We start from the raw sequence: 18,147 nt of genomic DNA on the forward strand, positions 1-18,147 counted from the left end.
GAACAATATGGAGCCAGCTGGATAAACCTTCCGCTCTGTTTATGTTCCCCTTCTATCCATCTTATAACAGCTCACTTCACATTGTTCCACATGTTAACCAGCTGCTGAGTGGAATAACTGATTTGAGACCTTCTATTGGCCAAAACACATAAAATACATAAATGGCTTTAGTCCTACTGAATATGCTTTGTAACAAACTTGAATAAAATTTGGAAATTGATCTGTTAATAATCACTTTGATGGTGAAAACATGTCATTCCTCATGACTCGCTCCTCCACCTCCAGCCTGTTTATCCAGTCTCTGTCCAGAACCTCAGAACATCGTCTTCCTGCTGCTGTGCTGTGTTGCTGTCACTTCTGACTCGTTTCGCCGTCGCCGCTTACGATCACGTTTGATCACTTGAGGTTTTTGTCTCTGAGGACGAGATTCTCGACCGGCAGTGAGAGAATCGGTGTGTGTGCGCTGTGACCAAAACTGATCAATGCCAGATTTTTTATCTTTGTGTGTGGGCTCTTAAAGAGATAAATAATCGCTTAAGATTTTCAAAATCTTTATGTGTGTGGCCTGCTTTCACTATGTGCTGAAATCCAGCAGGTCCTCACCTCTTATCTGAGGTCGTACAGAGGGAGCTGGGCGACATGTTCAACAAAAGCTGGTTATTTTTTCAAAGGTGTTGTGGCCTGAACATGAAGGTTAACCAATAATAAGCTAACAATGTGTTTGTTTTCCTGGCTCTCCTCAGCTTCTGCTGTCTTGATCCACAGTGATGGCGAGATGAAATTGCATTGTGTTTGGCAAGCGGCGTATTTAAAGCCAAGGAGAAGCGTTCATTTGATCGGTCATGATTACCGTCGGCTATGTTAAACCCAGTCACGCCGGCTCTCCTTTCTTCTTTGGTCAACAAAAATGGAGGCCAGTATCTTAAACAACAGCTGTGCAACACGTTGAACAATGGATGATAAAGAAGGAGTGAAATGACACACGTGTTGGCATCACTCGGCTTCCTCGCTCATTCAGTAAGGATACTCCACCATGGCCTGGATCCCATTTCGTTTGAAGATGACAATCCTCAGCACACTGCCGATAGGATTACACACCGTGTACAGAACATCCTGCACCAAACACAAGAAAAACAAAAGATACATTCACCATCCAACGCATGCTTTGGGATCTCTGGTATTGCTGGAAATGAAGAATCTAAATTGGAAATACCATTGTAACGCTACTGTGCTTAAATTAGGTTTACAATGAAAACAGAGACGCTACTGCTCCGTCCTCCTGTTTAATCCCATTGATTTGTCCACTGTCCCAACCTAAGTGTGTGGCTGCTTTTACACAAGGATACTCCAGGACATGGTGGACGTGGTAGACAGTATACTCACTGTGGTGATGGGGAGAGAGTATATTCACAGTACTGAGGGACAGAGCTTATACTTACTCTGGTGATAGGTAGTGTATATTTGCTGTATTGATAGGTACAGAGCATAATTACCTTGGTGATGGGTAGATGGTATATTTCTTGTGGTGATGGGTAGATGGTAGGGGTGGGACGAGACACAAATTCCACGAGACGAGATGTCTCACGAGATTGAGTCCACGAGATCGAGACAAGACGAGACGAGACGGGGGGGGGGTTGCGGCAGTGCTCACACGGAACATGGAGCGTCGGGGCGCCCCTTATACAAGACAGTCTGGCTGCAGACCTTACACTGCGCCCGAGGCGGCCGCCTCGTTCGCCTATTCCCATTCAAACCTCGGCGCACAGACGACGCCATGACTGCATTTGCACTTCATGCCACTAGGTGTGCTGTTTGCATGTTCAACCGTATTTTACACAGACACGAAGAAGGGCGCTGCAGCCGCTGCAGGCTCTCTCTGCATGTCGTCAGAAAAAGAGTGTGAGCCGGCAAGACGTGGTAAAATGTTCATTGATGCGATGCACCATTTCTTCTATAAAAGAGAAGAACTGAACGATCGTTTCTGCACATTTTATTTACGTTGTAGCAATTAAACTGTGTCACAAGTAGTTTGTGGACTCAAAAGACCAAGATTCCTTGCGGATAGAACATGGCAGAACAGTATTTCATGTCCCTTTCGACTGGGTTTTTAAATATGAATATGAGCATATTCAGGGTTTTGCACGTGTTTATATGGCTGTGCGCCATGTAATGTATTATTCCGTCAATATTCCAGTTAATAATGAGTTATTGCCTGCATATAAACCTACTCAATCTCGCAAGATCTCACGAGATCTTGTGACACGAGATCTCGTCCCATCCCTAGTAGATGGTATATTTCCTGAGGTGATGGTAGATGGTATATTTACCATGGTGATGGGTAGATGGTATATTTACCGTGGTAATGGGTAGATGGTATATTTACCGTGGTAATGGGTAGATGGTATATTTACTGTGGTGATGGTAGATGGTATATTTACCGTGGTAATGGTAGATGGTATATTTACCGTGGTGATGGGTAGATGGTATATTTACTGTGGTGATGGGTAGATGGTATATTTACTGTGGTGATGGGTAGATGGTATATTTACCGTGGTAATGGTAGATGGTATATTTACCGTGGTGATGGGTAGATGGTATATTTACTGTGGTGATGGTAGATGGTATATTTACCGTGGTGATGGGTAGATGGTATATTTACCGTGGTGATGGGTAGATGGTATATTTACTGTGGTGATGGTAGATGGTATATTTACCGTGGTGATGGGTAGATGGTATATTTACCGTGGTGATGGGTAGATGGTATATTTACCGTGGTGATGGGTAGATGGTATATTTACTGTGGTGATGGTAGATGGTATATTTACCGTGGTGATGGGTAGATGGTATATTTACTGTGGTGATGGGTAGATGGTATATTTACCGTGGTGATGGTAGATGGTATATTTACTGTGGTGATGGGTAGATGGTATATTTCCTGAGGTGATGGGTAGATGGTATATTTACCGTGGTGATGGGTAGATGGTATATTTACCGTGGTGATGGGTAGATGGTATATTTACCGTGGTGATGGTAGATGGTATATTTACTGTGGTGATGGTAGATGGTATATTTACCGTGGTGATGGGTAGATGGTATATTTACCGTGGTGATGGGTAGATGGTATATTTACTGTGGTGATGGGTAGATGGTATATTTACTGTGGTGATGGGTAGATGGTATATTTCCTGAGGTGATGGGTAGATGGTATATTTACCGTGGTGATGGTAGATGGTATATTTACTGAGGTGATGGTAGATGGTATATTTACTATGGTGATGGGTAGATGGTATATTTCCTGAGGTGATGGTAGATGGTATATTTACCGTGGTGATGGGTAGATGGTATATTTACCGTGGTGATGGGTAGATGGTATATTTACCGTGGTGATGGTAGATGGTATATTTACTGTGGTGATGGTAGATGGTATATTTACCGTGGTGATGGGTAGATGGTATATTTACCGTGGTGATGGGTAGATGGTATATTTACTGTGGTGATGGGTAGATGGTATATTTACTGTGGTGATGGGTAGATGGTATATTTCCTGAGGTGATGGGTAGATGGTATATTTACCGTGGTGATGGTAGATGGTATATTTACTGTGGTGATGGGTAGATGGTATATTTACCGTGGTGATGGTAGATGGTATATTTACTGTGGTGATGGTAGATGGTATATTTACCGTGGTGATGGGTAGATGGTATATTTACCGTGGTGATGGTAGATGGTATATTTACTGTGGTGATGGTAGATGGTATATTTACCGTGGTGATGGTAGATGGTATATTTACTGTGGTGATGGTAGATGGTATATTTACCGTGGTGATGGTAGATGGTATATTTACCGTGGTGATGGTAGATGGTATATTTACTGTGGTGATGGGTAGATGGTATATTTACCGTGGTGATGGGGTAGAGGGGGTTCTGAATGGACAGCAGGAGGACCTTGTTGCCACTGTTGGGGTTGTCGGCGTTGGTTGGCCGGGTGATTCTTTTGGATGTGGAGTAATTGAAGTATGCCTGTTGCCCTGACACAGCATTATGAATAACAGCATTTATTACTTAAAAGAACCACATTAGTCTTCAAAGTGTGAAGGCTGTGAGTCAAACCTGCAATGTAAACGGGCTCCTTGGCTCCACTGGACACACAACGATCAGCACTCTCCACTGCAGAAAACTCCACCAGCGCCTGACGCTTGAATGGCATCATCATGACATAACTGAAATGAGAAATACACAACTGTTCACTGCTGCAACCACTTCAACAGCACATGAGTTTCAGGCCTGAACATGCAGGCTCTAATTCTGTGCTGAGAAAGGCAGAAGAGAGTGGAAGGTGCACGCCAGCTTTAACAAAAAAACAAATCTTCAAAAAACAACAAGATAAACAATGTTATTAACTCAGCCATGACTGACTGTAATAGTCGACGTTGTGGCAGCCCTAGTAAACATTGAGTCCCGTTTGAAGCCTCCCATAAAAGAGGTACAGTAAACTCGCTAATGAGGGGACACCCTAAAAAGTCAAGGGGTAGTGTCCCATGAGAACAGGTGTGATCTCTTCAGAGGATCATGCTGTGAGGAGATAATCGAGTGCATGGTCAGAATGAGAAACATTTTTTTTTTAATGCTGAACATTTATTGAAGAATGAACAAAATACAATATACAATACTGTATATATGTTATTTACATAAAATGCTATTCAACCAGAAACAGAATATCACAAACCAGACTACATATCTAAACACCGATATGTGCTCCGACAGCTAATGATGGGTAAATGAGGCCTCATGAAACACTATCTTTATTTTCTGAAGCCACTAGATGGACTGACAATGAAGTCGAGTTTCAAGCATTTCTTGAACAGATAGCACATCTAGTGGCTTCAGAAAATAACGACAGTGGTTTGCCAGTTGCTGTTCGCCAGATGGTGTTCATCAGTTGGTGGTACTCGATGGTGCTCTCCCTGGCAATCCTGAGAATATTTGGGTTCCGGACGTCAAAGGCGAAGTCCAAGCAGCGGCGAAGGCAGCGGGGAGGTGGAGGAGGGTGGAGTGATGATGTGGTGAAGGCAGCGGGGAGGTGGAGGAGGGTGGAGTGATGATGTGGTGAAGGCAGCGGGGAGGTGGAGGAGGGTGGAGTGATGATGTGGTGAAGGCAGCGGGGAGGTGGAGGAGGGTGGAGTGATGATGTGGTGAAGGCAGCGGGGAGGTGGAGGAGGGTGGAGTGATGATGTGGTGAAGGCAGCGGGGAGGTGGAGGAGGGTGGAGTGATGAGTCCAGGGTGCAGAGTCCAGGGTGCACGTTCTTGACTGTTAAAGCTAGGGTTGGCGATCTTGGAAAACTAGCATGTAGCACGAATGTAGCATCTCCCAAGGCTCCGCCCAGCTCCCACCCCATTGGAGGAGCTCCGCTGGGAGCGGAGACGCAGAGAGAGGCGCAGCACTTCCGCGTCCAGTGCGTCCCTGGCGTAACCTGTCCTCAGCGCTTCGTTTCTTCGTTTTTCTTTATTTGCACTATGCCAAGGTATGGCACACTCACCGGTAAGTAAAGCCCCAAACATTCTTCTCCGCCATTCTGCAACGACGCTCCGTCCTTCTACGCCATTGACATGTACGCGCAGGGGGCAGGTCGAACGGCGAAGGGATTTGATTGGTTTAAAAAAAGGTGTCCCGTCAAGACGATTGGTTGCTGTTTTTCCCGTTTTACTCCTGCTGTAGATAGCGGATGTTTTCCAAACTACTTTAAGAACACGCTATGAATTGTTTCCCATCGGGTCATAAAGATCATTTTAACCAGTATTTAAAAAAATGTATCTCATTCAAATCGCCAACCCGAGCTTTAATAAAGGTGGATGAAACTCACGTGGCGTCCCCCATAGCGTTCTGAAATACCGTTTTGTTGATCTGAGCAGGACGTCTCCAAATTGAACATTTGAAACCAGATGTAATGTGATTGGTCCAGCCTGCCACATGACCGCATCACGTGGACAGAGGAGGCGCTGTGATAGGGCGATTTATGCTAAACTTTAACTCAATAAAATCAACAGATGATTGGTAAAAATCAGAGTCTGGTACAGACGACTTGGTTGCAGAAGCTAGTGACAGAGACCAGAACATGTTCTGAAACCGGGCGCTCTATATGTTCATTTACACGCTGAAAATCTGCATTGTTGAACAAATTCAAATGAGATCACGGCTCTTTTTGAAACCAACATCATCACCCCCTGCTGGAATTTCCCCGGAATTACAGCTTCTCTGCACTTCCGTGTTATCTTCACGTTTCACCAGAGGAGGCTGGCGCCTGGTCCAGGTATGTGTTTCCATGACAGCGATGAATGGGGAGCACTGAGCTCCTGCTCCCCCTGAAATGGGAGAAAACGAAGAAAAAGGTTGAGCAGCTGTGAGGTCCGGGGTCCAGGAAAAGTCCTCGGTTCTGGGTGGACGGCCGAGATATCTGGAGGCCAGTGGAGCAGACCAGGTCCAGGATGAGTCGTCAGCTCTGTGTAGGGAATTTGTGAACAGTCCAGAATATCCAGACATTCGGTGTGAATGTTGAAATGACCGAGGAGGAGGATGGATGGAGACATGGCGAGCGGTAAAAAACAGCAGTGACCAGAGAGGCGGGGCCAGGGAGCTTCTAGACCACATGTTCAAATGGGGAAGCAGCTGGGATGGAGAAGGCTTGAAGAAGCACCTCCACCTGGTCCCTCTGGTCAGTGTGTCCTGCAGGCGTTGCTTGTTGAGTGAGAAGTCCAGTGGTTTGCACCATGTTTCAGTTAAACAGAGGAAGTCCACATTATTGTCCAGGTGAGGGAGCGGGTGTTGAACAGAGCCAGGTGCCAATTTAGATTGTTAATTATTTGATAATGATTAACAATGTATTGTAATATATTAATATAAAAGTAACTATTATTTTTTTATCATTAGATATTATCAGATAGTTGTATCAACCATGTTTCTCCTCCTCTTGATTTTTTTTGTCTGAAGAGTGCACATTGCTAGTGCTCTCTTGCCGACCAGCTGCTGAGGTTGCTGATGCATGATCTCACGTAATTCTCTCCGGGATGTATCAGGAATCTTTTTCCACAAGTACGAGTACCTGATACCCAATAGTGGTGTCAGTGCAACCAAAATACTTATGGAGGTAAATTTGTGTCTGTATTTTTCAAAAAAAAAAAAAGTTGCTCCAATCGCAAAACATGTTTTCAATCAGAAAAAACTTCACTTCAATCAAAAAAAAAAAGTTTTCAATCAAAGAAAAAACTTGTTCAAACCCAAAAAAAGAATTGGATACCCCAAAAATTGCATATAAACACGTTTTTTATTTTATAGAATTTTTTTTTTTTTTTGGTTGAAAATACATTTTTTGGTTGAAAATACATTTTTTGATTGAAGTCCTATTTTTGGATTTGAGCCATATTATAGGTAGGACATTTGTTTCTTTATTCTTCAATCAAAGATATAACTTCAATCAAAAAAAAATGTTTTCAATCAAAGCAAAAAAAAAAAAAAAATGTTCGGAGTGTTTCGACTTTGTTTTGACATTCAAACACCTTTTTTTCAATCAAAGTGAAAAAAGTTTTGAAGCCTCTTTTTTGAAGCCTCTTTTTTGGAGTCTCTTTTTTGAAGCCTGTTTTTTGATTGAATCATTTTGACACAAACGTCCCGCAGTGGGCGGAGCTTCTCCATTGGTCGGGCATGTTTGAGTGACAGGTGTCCACACCAATGAGAATCTCTCCAGAAGAAGCTCGAAGCTGGAAGCTAGCTGCTGGTGTGTGCGGGGAAGTCCGTTTCTATATCGGGTCTACTGGAGCTCCGGCGCCGCATTTCTGCCTCCGACTCCGGCGATGGATCCACAAACTACTTGGCTCACGGCGTCAGCGCCTGCCCGTGTGAGCAGTTCCGACATTATAAATCTCTGGAAGCTCACGGACACTTCAGGAATGTCTGGGTGCCGGATCTGTCCGTGTTCTGCTCCATGTGAGCTGCTGGTCTGCAGCGTGCACCGGTGACCGGGACTGTGGATCTGCAGTCACTGTTCCTCTAGTGTTGTTTTACTGATGTCGGACACATTTACCACACATTATGTGACAATGATGTGCTTCATTGATGTTAGCTGCCATGCATATCGTTCTTACTGTTGTTTTTTTCATGTATCATTGTGTTGCTGCTGCTGAGTGTATGAAATACAATAAATTCCAGAAAAAACATGTCTCACTTGTCATTACAGTACTTTTCCCCATACTGACCATTTCTCTTCACTAAATTATCAAGAAGTAATTACTAATGAGGAGCACAGTTAATTATCAGAACCAACAGTAGTTACTTATGTACTCACAGAAAGCAGTAACTAAAAAAGACTCCAAAAGTGTCAATGACAAGCTTTATTATTGTATGTCAGAAACAAAAACATGCTCTTCTACAAATATTGAGAAAACAAAGTTCAGGGCTTTTACTGGTCTAACTGCATACAGATATATTCCATCCGGTCTTTGCTCACTGTCCAGGTCACTACACTGCTGATGGGCGGTGGTTTGTCAGGGCACAGCACAAAGTGACAATCTTATCCAGCAGTGTGACTTCTTCACCTCCACATGGAAGAATCCTGTCTGGGTTTGGCCCCTGACAAGATTCTATATTCCTGACAGGTATTTCCAGTGACCCTTTCAACATGAATCCTCAAATGTGCCATTCTCCTGGTTTCCTCCACATCTCTGGCTGCTGACTGACAGCAGCCTTTAATGCTGGGAGTTTGACCTCCGCACACATCACAACAACAACAACTCACAGAGGTCACAGTCAGTCTGTGTGGCATCCTGACTGGTGTGTGTGTGTGTGTGTGTGTGTGTCGTCTTCTGTGACCAGCTGACTGTTGTCTTCCTCAGCATCAGGTGTCTCATCCTCACTCTGGTTGTTTTGTCCAGGCTCCTCGGTCCCCTCCTCGGTCTGCAGCTCTCCAGTCTCTGCATCCCGGTGGACTCCCGTCTCTGGTGCTTTTGGTGACACTTTCCGTAGCTGGCCCCGCCTACGTCGCCTTGCAGAGCGCCTCATTGGTCGGTGTGACTGATGTGTGTCCAGATGTCGGGAAGGTGTCCAGTCTGGATCAGTCTCCATCAGTTCATCGGCTGGTTGACCTGCAGACACAGGTTAGGTTTAATTGAGAAAGCTAGTAAACACTGGATTCTTGCATGACATTGCACAGAGTTACAAGGACTAAATACAGACAGGTGCAGATGGATTTGTTGTTGTGCTGATTGTCTCTCAGGCTGGAACATCATCTGACATATTTTGCTGCTGCTGAAGCTGCTGGCTGTGTTCTCTAGGATGTGTTGTAAATTTAATTTGATCAGTTATAGCAAACAAATCAATGACTGTATGTTTGTTTTCAAAAGGAGATCAGATCTGATGTGTTGTGTGTTGCGGTGTACCAGGGAGTGTGTGTTTATCTGTCTGTGAGGACAGAACTGACAAGACGTGTCCTCTTTTGGACAGCAGGTCTGACTGGATCTTTAAGGTCACTCCCTCCGTAACGTTTAAATTTAAGATGAAGAAATAAAATAAACAGATTTAGCATGAAGTGATGATCCCATCTCTACTGCCCTCCTCCTCTGACCGGAGTTTATAAGTGAAGTTGGCTCGCAGCTGCTCAGGCTCGCTGGCAGCTGCAAACTAGCTTCACCGCTAACGTGACTTCATTCACAAAGAAACCGCATTTTCAGTAGCATCGTTAAAAAACGAATAAACTCACTTACTTGCCTTTATGAAAATGGCGAGAGCAAACAAGCATGTTGTCAGAAATGGAGTCTAAAGTGATGCTCTTCTTTCATGTCGCTGCTGCGACCCCCGCCATCCGACGCCTCTTCCTCAGTCTGCTCTCCGTAACTTCTTTTCCACTTGGGAAACTGGGAAAAAAACGTAGACTGTCGTCTGTCCTGCTCCCATTCCATCGACATGACTGATTGTGGTCGCCTTTCACGCAACAGGATCTTCTCGTTTTGAAGAAATGATGCCGCACTCAAAAACGTGGATCACAGAAAGCAGCTCGCAAGCGAGACCTGAACAATCCCACAATGCAACAGCGTGACGACAGCTGCAAATAGAAACGGACTTCCCCGCACACACCAGCAGCTAGCTTCCAGCTTCTAGCTTCTTCTGGAGAGATTCTCATTGGTGTGGACACCTGTCACTCAAACATGCCCGACCAATGGAGAAGCTCCGCCCACTGCAGGACGTTTGTGTCAAAATGATTCAATCAAAAAACAGGCTCCAAAAAAGAGACTCCAAAAAAGAGGTTTCAAAAAAGATGCTTCAAAACTTTTTTCACTTTGACCGAAAAAAAAGGTGTTTGAATGTCAAAACAAAGTCGAAACACTCCGACCATTTATTTTTTGCTTTGATTGAAAACTTTTTTTTTGATTGAAGTTATATCTTTGATTGAATAATAAAGAAACAAATGTCCTACCTATAATATGGCTCAAATCCAAAAATAGGACTTCAGTCAAAAAATGTATTTTCAACCAAAAAAAAAACGAAAAATTCTATCAAAGAAAAAACGTGTTTATATGCAATTTGTTGGGGTATCCAATTCTTTTTTTGGGTTTGAACAAGTTTTTTCTTTGATTGAAAACATGTTTTTTGATTGAAGTGAAGTTTTTTTCTGATTGAAAACATGTTTTGCGATTGGAGCAACTTTTTTTTGACTGAAAAATAAAGACACAAATTTACCTCCATAAATACTTATGGGTTTTTTTTTTTTAATTAAAAAACGTTTTGTTTTCTGCAAAAATGTCCTTTACCTAGTTCAGCCCAGAGGAGAACTGTAGCACTGTAGCCCTTCAAACCCTGCCACTTTTTATTTGATAATCTTTGGTCAGATTTAAATGGAATCAAATGTTTTGAACCAAAAAGGTCCTGCAGGGTGGTGAAGTGATTGGTACGCTCCCTCTGAGTGAGAAATCACTCATTTGAATCTGAACTTTCACTGTTCTGCCCAGGTGCCAGGGGCCTGAGGACCAGGACTGGGAAACGCTTCAATATCATCATAGCCCATACCAATGGCTCCAGCGCCTCTCTTTAACTCTTTAAAGGTGCATTAAGGAGTTTTACAACCTTAAAGCTGGTGTCCGGAGTTTCCGTTCGTTTCCAACGTATGTATCATGTTTCAACAGAGCTTCAATGTGTCAGTCTGGTTCGATACTACAATATAATATTAGCATAAAGCAATATAAAAATGTATTTATGAGCTCCGCCTTCGTCTCATAGACCCCCATGTTATCCGAAAAAGCGCCGGTCAGCTTCAGCCAATAGATTTCGAGCTTCCTCATTCTCGTGCTGTCAGTCAAAGTGTGGAGCAGCCAGAGAGCACGGCCGCTCGCCCAGCAGAGGAGAGTTAGCTCTGCAGCAGATATATCCACTGTCTGCTGAACATCCACCGGAAACAGCTCAACATGGAGGATGCTGCAGGACTCAGAGGCTCTCATTTTCACCCCACAGATAATTTGAGTGCACAATTAAAGGGGCGTGGCTTGGTCGCTCATGAAAGCAGAGAGAGGGCGGAACCTCGAGACACTGGATTAAAAAAAAACCTCTTGTTCAAAACTCCGGACACAAGCTTTAAAAATACTTATTTTCCACCATGAATATGTTACACATTTTTAATGATGTGTACAATGTGCCCTGACATATTCATTACTAGTACCTCTAACAGCGCTAAATTGTCACTTGAAAGTTGCAGTGCCGGTCCGGCACCAGAGTTTTTTGGGGGAGAATTTGAAAGGAATGACGTAATGCACGCTCCGGCTGGCCTGATTGAGCTAAAGGACCTGTATCCTGCTTTTTTAGCTCGTCCAAACCCTATTATTGGCATTAACATGGTAATAGTTTATTTTTGGCGCTAAGGAAAAGTCATTTTGTGTTAAATAAAGGATTTTTGGAGGTTAATTCTGAAACCCGGAAGAGAAAACGCTCAGTTTCACTGAAAATCCCGCCTCTCCCCCTGTGGACTTTGACTGACAGCTACTTCAACCAATCGGAGCTGCGTTAGCGTCTCTAAGGGTTAGCTTTAGCTCTTTAGCTCTAGCTTCTCTACACTCAAAGACACGCGAAAACGTCTTTTCCTGTTAGAAACTCACCAAGCGCAGACCCTCCAGACCCTTCAGACCCTCCAGACCCTCCAGACCCTTCAGACCCTCCAGACCCTCCAGACCCTTCAGACCCTTCAGACCCTTCAGACCCTTCAGACCCTCCAGACCCTCCAGACCCTTCAGACTCTCCAGACCCTCCAGACCCTCCAGACCCTCCAGACTCTTCAGACCCTCCAGACCCTCCAGACCCTCCAGACCCTCCAGACCCTCAAGACCCTCAAGACCCTCCAGACCCTCCAGACCCTTCAGACCCTCCAGACCCTCCAGACCCTTCAGACCCTCCAGACCCTCCAGACCCTCAAGACCCTCAAGACCCTCCAGACCCTTCAGACTCTTCAGACCCTTCAGACCCTTCAGACTCTTGCTCTTGCTTGATTGTTGCTTTCAGATGATGATTAAAGTTTATCTCCGTAATCAGAGCTACAAAAAGCGTCAACGCTGATTGCCGAGGGCCTGCGGGGGGGGGGGTCTCCCCAGTGGAAAATGTGAATCAGCTGCTGCTGGTCAGAGGAGAGTGGGGTGTTCTGCGGGGGTGGGGTGGGAGAAGAGTGGTGGGAGGAGTTCAGACGTACTTAGGTTTGAAGAGTTTCAAACAAGCTGTTTTCTACCTGAAGGGAGGGGCTGCTGTAGAGAGCAGCAGACTGACAGAGATTACTCAGACATGTGTGGATGAAGGCAAATAACATTTTGGGGGGGGGGGGTTTAAGGGAATTCAACTTTGGGGCATGCTAAAAACCTTAAAAAAGTGGATTTTGCATGATATAGGTCCTTGAAGTTTCGTTTTGTCCACCATTACTCCGCCAGATGCTTAGTGAGCAACAACTGAGCAGGATCTTCCAGAAGGTAAGAACAGACTGGCTTCTAGCACTGCCACAGCTCCACACAGACTCCACCAGGGAAAAGAAACTTACATTTTACTCGAGTGCTACTAAACGAGCGAGGAAGGAGTTCGCTCTTCCGTGCACGGGAGCCACAGGGACCAGTTTTTCACTAAGCTGCATTACGCCCAAGGCCTGCAGGGGGCACTGTTTCGCATGAAACGTGCAAACTCCTTAAGGCACCTTTAAAACTCTCCCCTCTGGAAGGAGGTTCCGGTCCACCAGGACCAGAACCTCACGACCCAAGAACAGTTTCTTCCCTGCTGCCACCACTCTCACGAACAAGGCCTCAGCCCCCCACTGACACCCCCCACCCCCAGATCAGAATCACACAGTGCTTCACAACAAAAACAAAATACTGTATAAAGAAAAAGAACATTCTAAATCATGTAATGAATAGATCAGAGATGCTCTGACATAAAAGCATAGACTTAGAAGGCAGAATGTAGTGCTGCCAAGACACATTCTGTCAGTGGGTCTGAAAGGCCTTCTGGAACAGAGGCGTTTTTAGATGTTTTTTGAAGGCACTGACCAGGGAGCAGGTCTAGGGGGAGCTGGTTCCAGAGGCGAGGCACAGTGGACATGAAGGTGCGGTCACCCCTAGTTTTAAAGTGAGTCCAGGGGGTTCTCAGCAGGTTCTGTTCAGTGGACCTCAGGCTTCGGGCCGAGCTGTATGGATTGATTAGGTCTCTGATGTAGATGGGTGCCTGGCCGTGTAGGGTTTGGAAGGTCAGCACCAGCACCAGAACAGGGAGCCAGAGGAGGGATTTTAAAACAGGTGTGATATGGGACCTCCTGTTGGTGCTGGTCAGCAGCTGAGTTTTGGACGTACTGGAGACGAGCAGCTCTTTCTGGTTGAGGCAGTGAACAGGCTGTTGCAGTAGTCCAGATGTGAGGATATGAATGCATGAATGATCATTTCTAGCTCGTTTTTTGACACCATGTGTCTGAGCTTAGCGATATTTCGCAGCTGGAAGAAACAGTTTCTTACCAGCTGCCTCGAGTGGTGGTCTATAATACTAATAACAATGCATTGGTTTTATACAGCGCTTTTCTGGACACTCAAAGACGCTTTACATTGCATTATTCATTCTCTCCATACTGGGTGGTGGTAAGCTGCTGCTGTAGCCACAGCTGCCCTAGGGGGGGCAGACTGACGCCATCGGCCCCTCCCACCACCAACCATTCACTCTCACACTAGTTTCATACTTAGGCAAAGTGGGTGAAGTGTCTTGCCTCTGCCCCTCCTGAGGCACACCGCACTGCAGGCTGGCTGGCTCAGACATAATGTGATTGGCTGACACAAGCTCCTACCAGCCAGGTAGGAGGAGAATCACTGGCGCACTGGACCTGACAAGCCAATCAGGTCCTGCAGCCTGTTTATCAGGATCTGGTGGTCCACCGTGTCGAAGGCTGAAGACAGGTCCACCAGGACCAGCACTGTGAACCTCCCCGAGTCGGCAGACATCAGGATGTCGCTGGACACTTTCAGTAGAGCAGTCTCTGTAGAGCTGTGTTTACGAAACCCTGACTGAAACGTGTCGTAGAGGTCATGCGTTTGTAAAAAAGACGTTAGTTGTGTGGCCACCACCTTTTCTAACATTTTTTCCAAAATAAAAGCAGTTGAGACATCAGCCTGCAGTTTTTAAGATCATATTGGTCCAAGTTAGGTTTCTTAAGTTTTGGTTCTATGACTGCATGCTTGAAGGAGGAAGGAAACACACCAGAAGCGAGCGACAGGTTGAACATTTTGGTCACCCATGGTCCGACTGTGTCAAAAACACTCACAGTGAGCTTAGATGGAAACACGTCTACAGGACTGGAGGAGGGTTTGGTTTTGGCAAACATTGCTGAGACGTCTTCAAGACATACAGGGGTAAAAGAGGACCAGACATGTAAAGGTGGTTTGGCCAGACCTGGACTGCACAGGGAAGGTGCTGGGATTTGGTTTTTTATGGCTCTGATTTTATCAACAAAGACGGTTGAAAAATTGTTACTATCAGCCTTACAGTGCACCGGGGCAGCCAGAGGAGCAGGAGACACCGTGGAGCTTATGGTGTCAAACAACACTTTGGGATTTTTCTTATTTGATGTTATTAAAGCAGCAAAGTATTTGGATCTTGCCTCCTTTAAGGAGGGCATTAAGTCCCTGAGGTGTAGTCTGTGGACCTGGAGCTTCGTGGATTTCCAGAGGCGCTCAGTTTTCCGACACAGTCTCTTCAGGCTCAGGATGTTGACATTTAACCAGGTAGACGACAGCTTTCTGGAGACAATGCTAGATTTGAGTGGAGCCACTCGGTCTATGATGGAGCCACAGAGTGAGTTGAAACAGCACATAAAACCATCAGCATCAGAGCAGTGGGTCAGGTCACGAGAGTCAAACAAGGCCCAGAATCTCTCAGCTGTGGTTTCAGTAATGACCCTCTTTTCTACCTTTGTAGAGGCAGGCTGGGGTTCAGGAGGAATAATCAGTTCAAAAACGCACAACTGTGGTCACTCAGGTGGACATCTTCAACACACACACTTCCAATATGGAGGCCTAGAGAGAAAACCAGGGCCGTTTCTCAATTCTTAGTCCGTGAGTGCGCACTCGTGGACTTGGAGAGTACACACCTGTTAGTCGGACTTCGAGTCCAGACTTTCGACGAGGCGAGAACGCATCGAAGTTAATGCGCAATTGGAACATGTGGACTTGAGGACTTCCTCGTGTGTCTACAACGCCAATATCTGAGAGTTTTCATTCATTCATACATTAAAACATTGATCAAAAAGCAACATAAGATGAGTGTTTATAGCGGCCAGTGATCAGGAAGTATTAGAGGAAGAGAGGAGTTGGTGTAGAACAAGTTTATATAGCAAGTCGCTGCATTACATTTTGGAAAAAGGTTAAAATGACAATACAGGATGATCTACACTGCAGAAAAATGTGGCAAAACTGCTTGTACCTATTCTGTCTCATAAATGCTGTGTGTAATACAAAGTTACTCTTACTTCTAGCCTACCTGCCCTCCTAACAGTTTTTTAATTACTGTTTAACTACTTGGAGCTAATCTCGACACATGCTGCTGGAAATTGAAAGATTCAGTCAGAGGTCAGCTGCTGAGTTACATGAACCATCGTCATTATGCAGATTGAAACCTCCAAGGACCAAAACTTTATCCAGTTTTAAGATGGATGATAGAAAGTCATTGAAGTCATTTAGTAAGTAAGTAAAGTTTATTTATATAGCACCTTTCACAGACAAAAAGCCACAAGGTGCTTCACAGCATACATAAATAAGACAACAATTAAATACACATACATAAATAAGCAGCACTAAAAATGTGATCAAAAAACAGGCCCGAAAAACTAAGCAAATGCTTGAGAGAATAAAAAGGTTTTAAGTTGTGACTTAACTGATCGAAGAGAGAGCGGGAGATCGTTCCAGAGCCTGGGAGCAACGGCCTGGAACGATCGGGCTCCTCTGGTCTTAAAGCGGGTACGCGGCACCTTTAAGAGATTCTGGTCCGCAGACCTTAAAGCCCTCACAGGGGAGTAGGGCTGGAGCAGGTCGCCAATATAAGAGGGAGCTTGGTCGTGCAAGGCCCGAAAGGTTAAAACCAAAATCTTAAAGTTAACTCTATAAGAGACTGGCAGCCAGTGAAGCTCCTTCAAAATGGGAGACATGCGGGTCCATCTGTTTGTGCGGGTCAAGATTCTTGCTGCAGAGTTTTGCACAAGTTGCAGCCTCGAAAGCTCCTTCTTATTCAGGCATGAGAACAAGCTGTTGCAGTAGTCTAAGCGCGAAGAGACAAAAGCGTGAATGATGAGCTCTAAATCATTGAATGAGACCATTTTCCTAAGTTTAGAGATTTTTCTCAATTGAAAGAAACAGTTTCTCGTCAGCTGCTTGCAGTGCTCCGCCAGAGACATGTCTTTATCAAAGAAAACCCCCAGGTTTCTAAGACTGGATTTGGCAGACTGCCCGAGGTCACCAAGGTACTGTTTGATCCCTGGAATTGAGACATCAGGGGCGAAGATGAGTGTTTCAGTTTTGTCTGAGTCAAGTTGGAGAGAATTTTCGCTGAGCCATTGTTTTATTTCTGCCAAGCAGTGGAAAAAGGAATCCAGCTTCTGTATCCCATCTGGCTTGAAAGAGCAGTAGAGCTGGATGTCATCAGCGTACAAGTGGTAAGAGACATCCTTAAACCTTTGGATTATGTTACCCAGGGGGAGCAGGTACAATAGAAATAAAATAGGGCCCAGGACGGAGCCCTGAGGCACCCCACTTGCCAGATTCATGGACTCTGCTTTAACCTGGTTTATAGACACACAAAAGCTGCGTCCAGACAGATATGAAGTGAACCACTGGAGAACCAACCTCAGTCCCAGAGTCCCCACAGTCCCACATGGTCCCTCAGTCTACATAGCAGGACCTGATGGTCAACAGTGTCAAACGCCGAGGACAGATCCAAGAGAACTAGGACGGTGCAACTGCCCGAATCGGCAGACATCATTATGTCACTGGACACTTTTAGTAGGGCTGTTTCTGTGGAGTGGTGCTGACGGAAGCCAGTTTGGAATTTGTCGAAGAGGTTGTATTGGTCGAGGTAGGAAGACAACTGATTGCAGACCACCTTCTCAAGAATCTTTGACAGAAATGGCAGCTTAGAGATGGGCCTATAACTATTTCGGTCTGCCGGGTCTAAACCTCCTTTTTTTAGAAGAGGCTCCACAATGGCGAGCTTGAAGGCATTCGGGAACACACCTGATGACAGAGAGAGGTTTATCATTTCAGTGACCGAGGGACCGACTGCCTCCAGAACCTCTGGGAACAGTCTACAGGGAATGACGTCAGAGGGACAGGGTGAGAGTTTTGTCTTGTTTACCAGAGCCAGAACATCAGCAAGAGTTACAGGCTCGAAGGTGAACCACAAGCTGGAGATAGGCTCAGCAGCAGCTGAGGCACCACACTGAGGAGGTGGCATGTTGTCCTTGAGCTTCTTGATTTTATTAGCGAAAAAATTCAGGACAGCATGGCTGTCAGCTTCGATGAAAACGGGGGTGACAGGAGCAGCAGGGCAAATGAAAGAGTTAATTGTATCAAACAGTACTTTAGGGTTTTTCTTATTTGCTGCCACCAGTTGG

General features: G+C 45.2%; 1 protein-coding gene across 1 annotated transcript in view; it reads right to left on the bottom strand.

Moving 5' to 3' along the window:
• The window catches only part of hnrnpll (heterogeneous nuclear ribonucleoprotein L like), a 59,366-nt gene that overhangs the window by 30,486 nt on the left and 10,733 nt on the right, over positions 1 to 18,147 (bottom strand). The window contains exons 3-5 of the mRNA XM_030107313.1: positions 4,111 to 4,220; positions 3,901 to 4,028; positions 1,028 to 1,113 (exon numbers count right to left, since the gene is read on the bottom strand). Of these exons, the coding sequence (XP_029963173.1) occupies positions 1,028 to 1,113; positions 3,901 to 4,028; positions 4,111 to 4,220 (324 nt within the window). The remainder of the gene's footprint in view (positions 1 to 1,027; positions 1,114 to 3,900; positions 4,029 to 4,110; positions 4,221 to 18,147) is intronic.

The sequence above is a fragment of the Salarias fasciatus genome, chromosome 13 (genome assembly GCF_902148845.1).
Source record: "Salarias fasciatus chromosome 13, fSalaFa1.1, whole genome shotgun sequence".
NCBI classification, from domain to species: Eukaryota; Metazoa; Chordata; class Actinopteri; order Blenniiformes; family Blenniidae; genus Salarias; species Salarias fasciatus.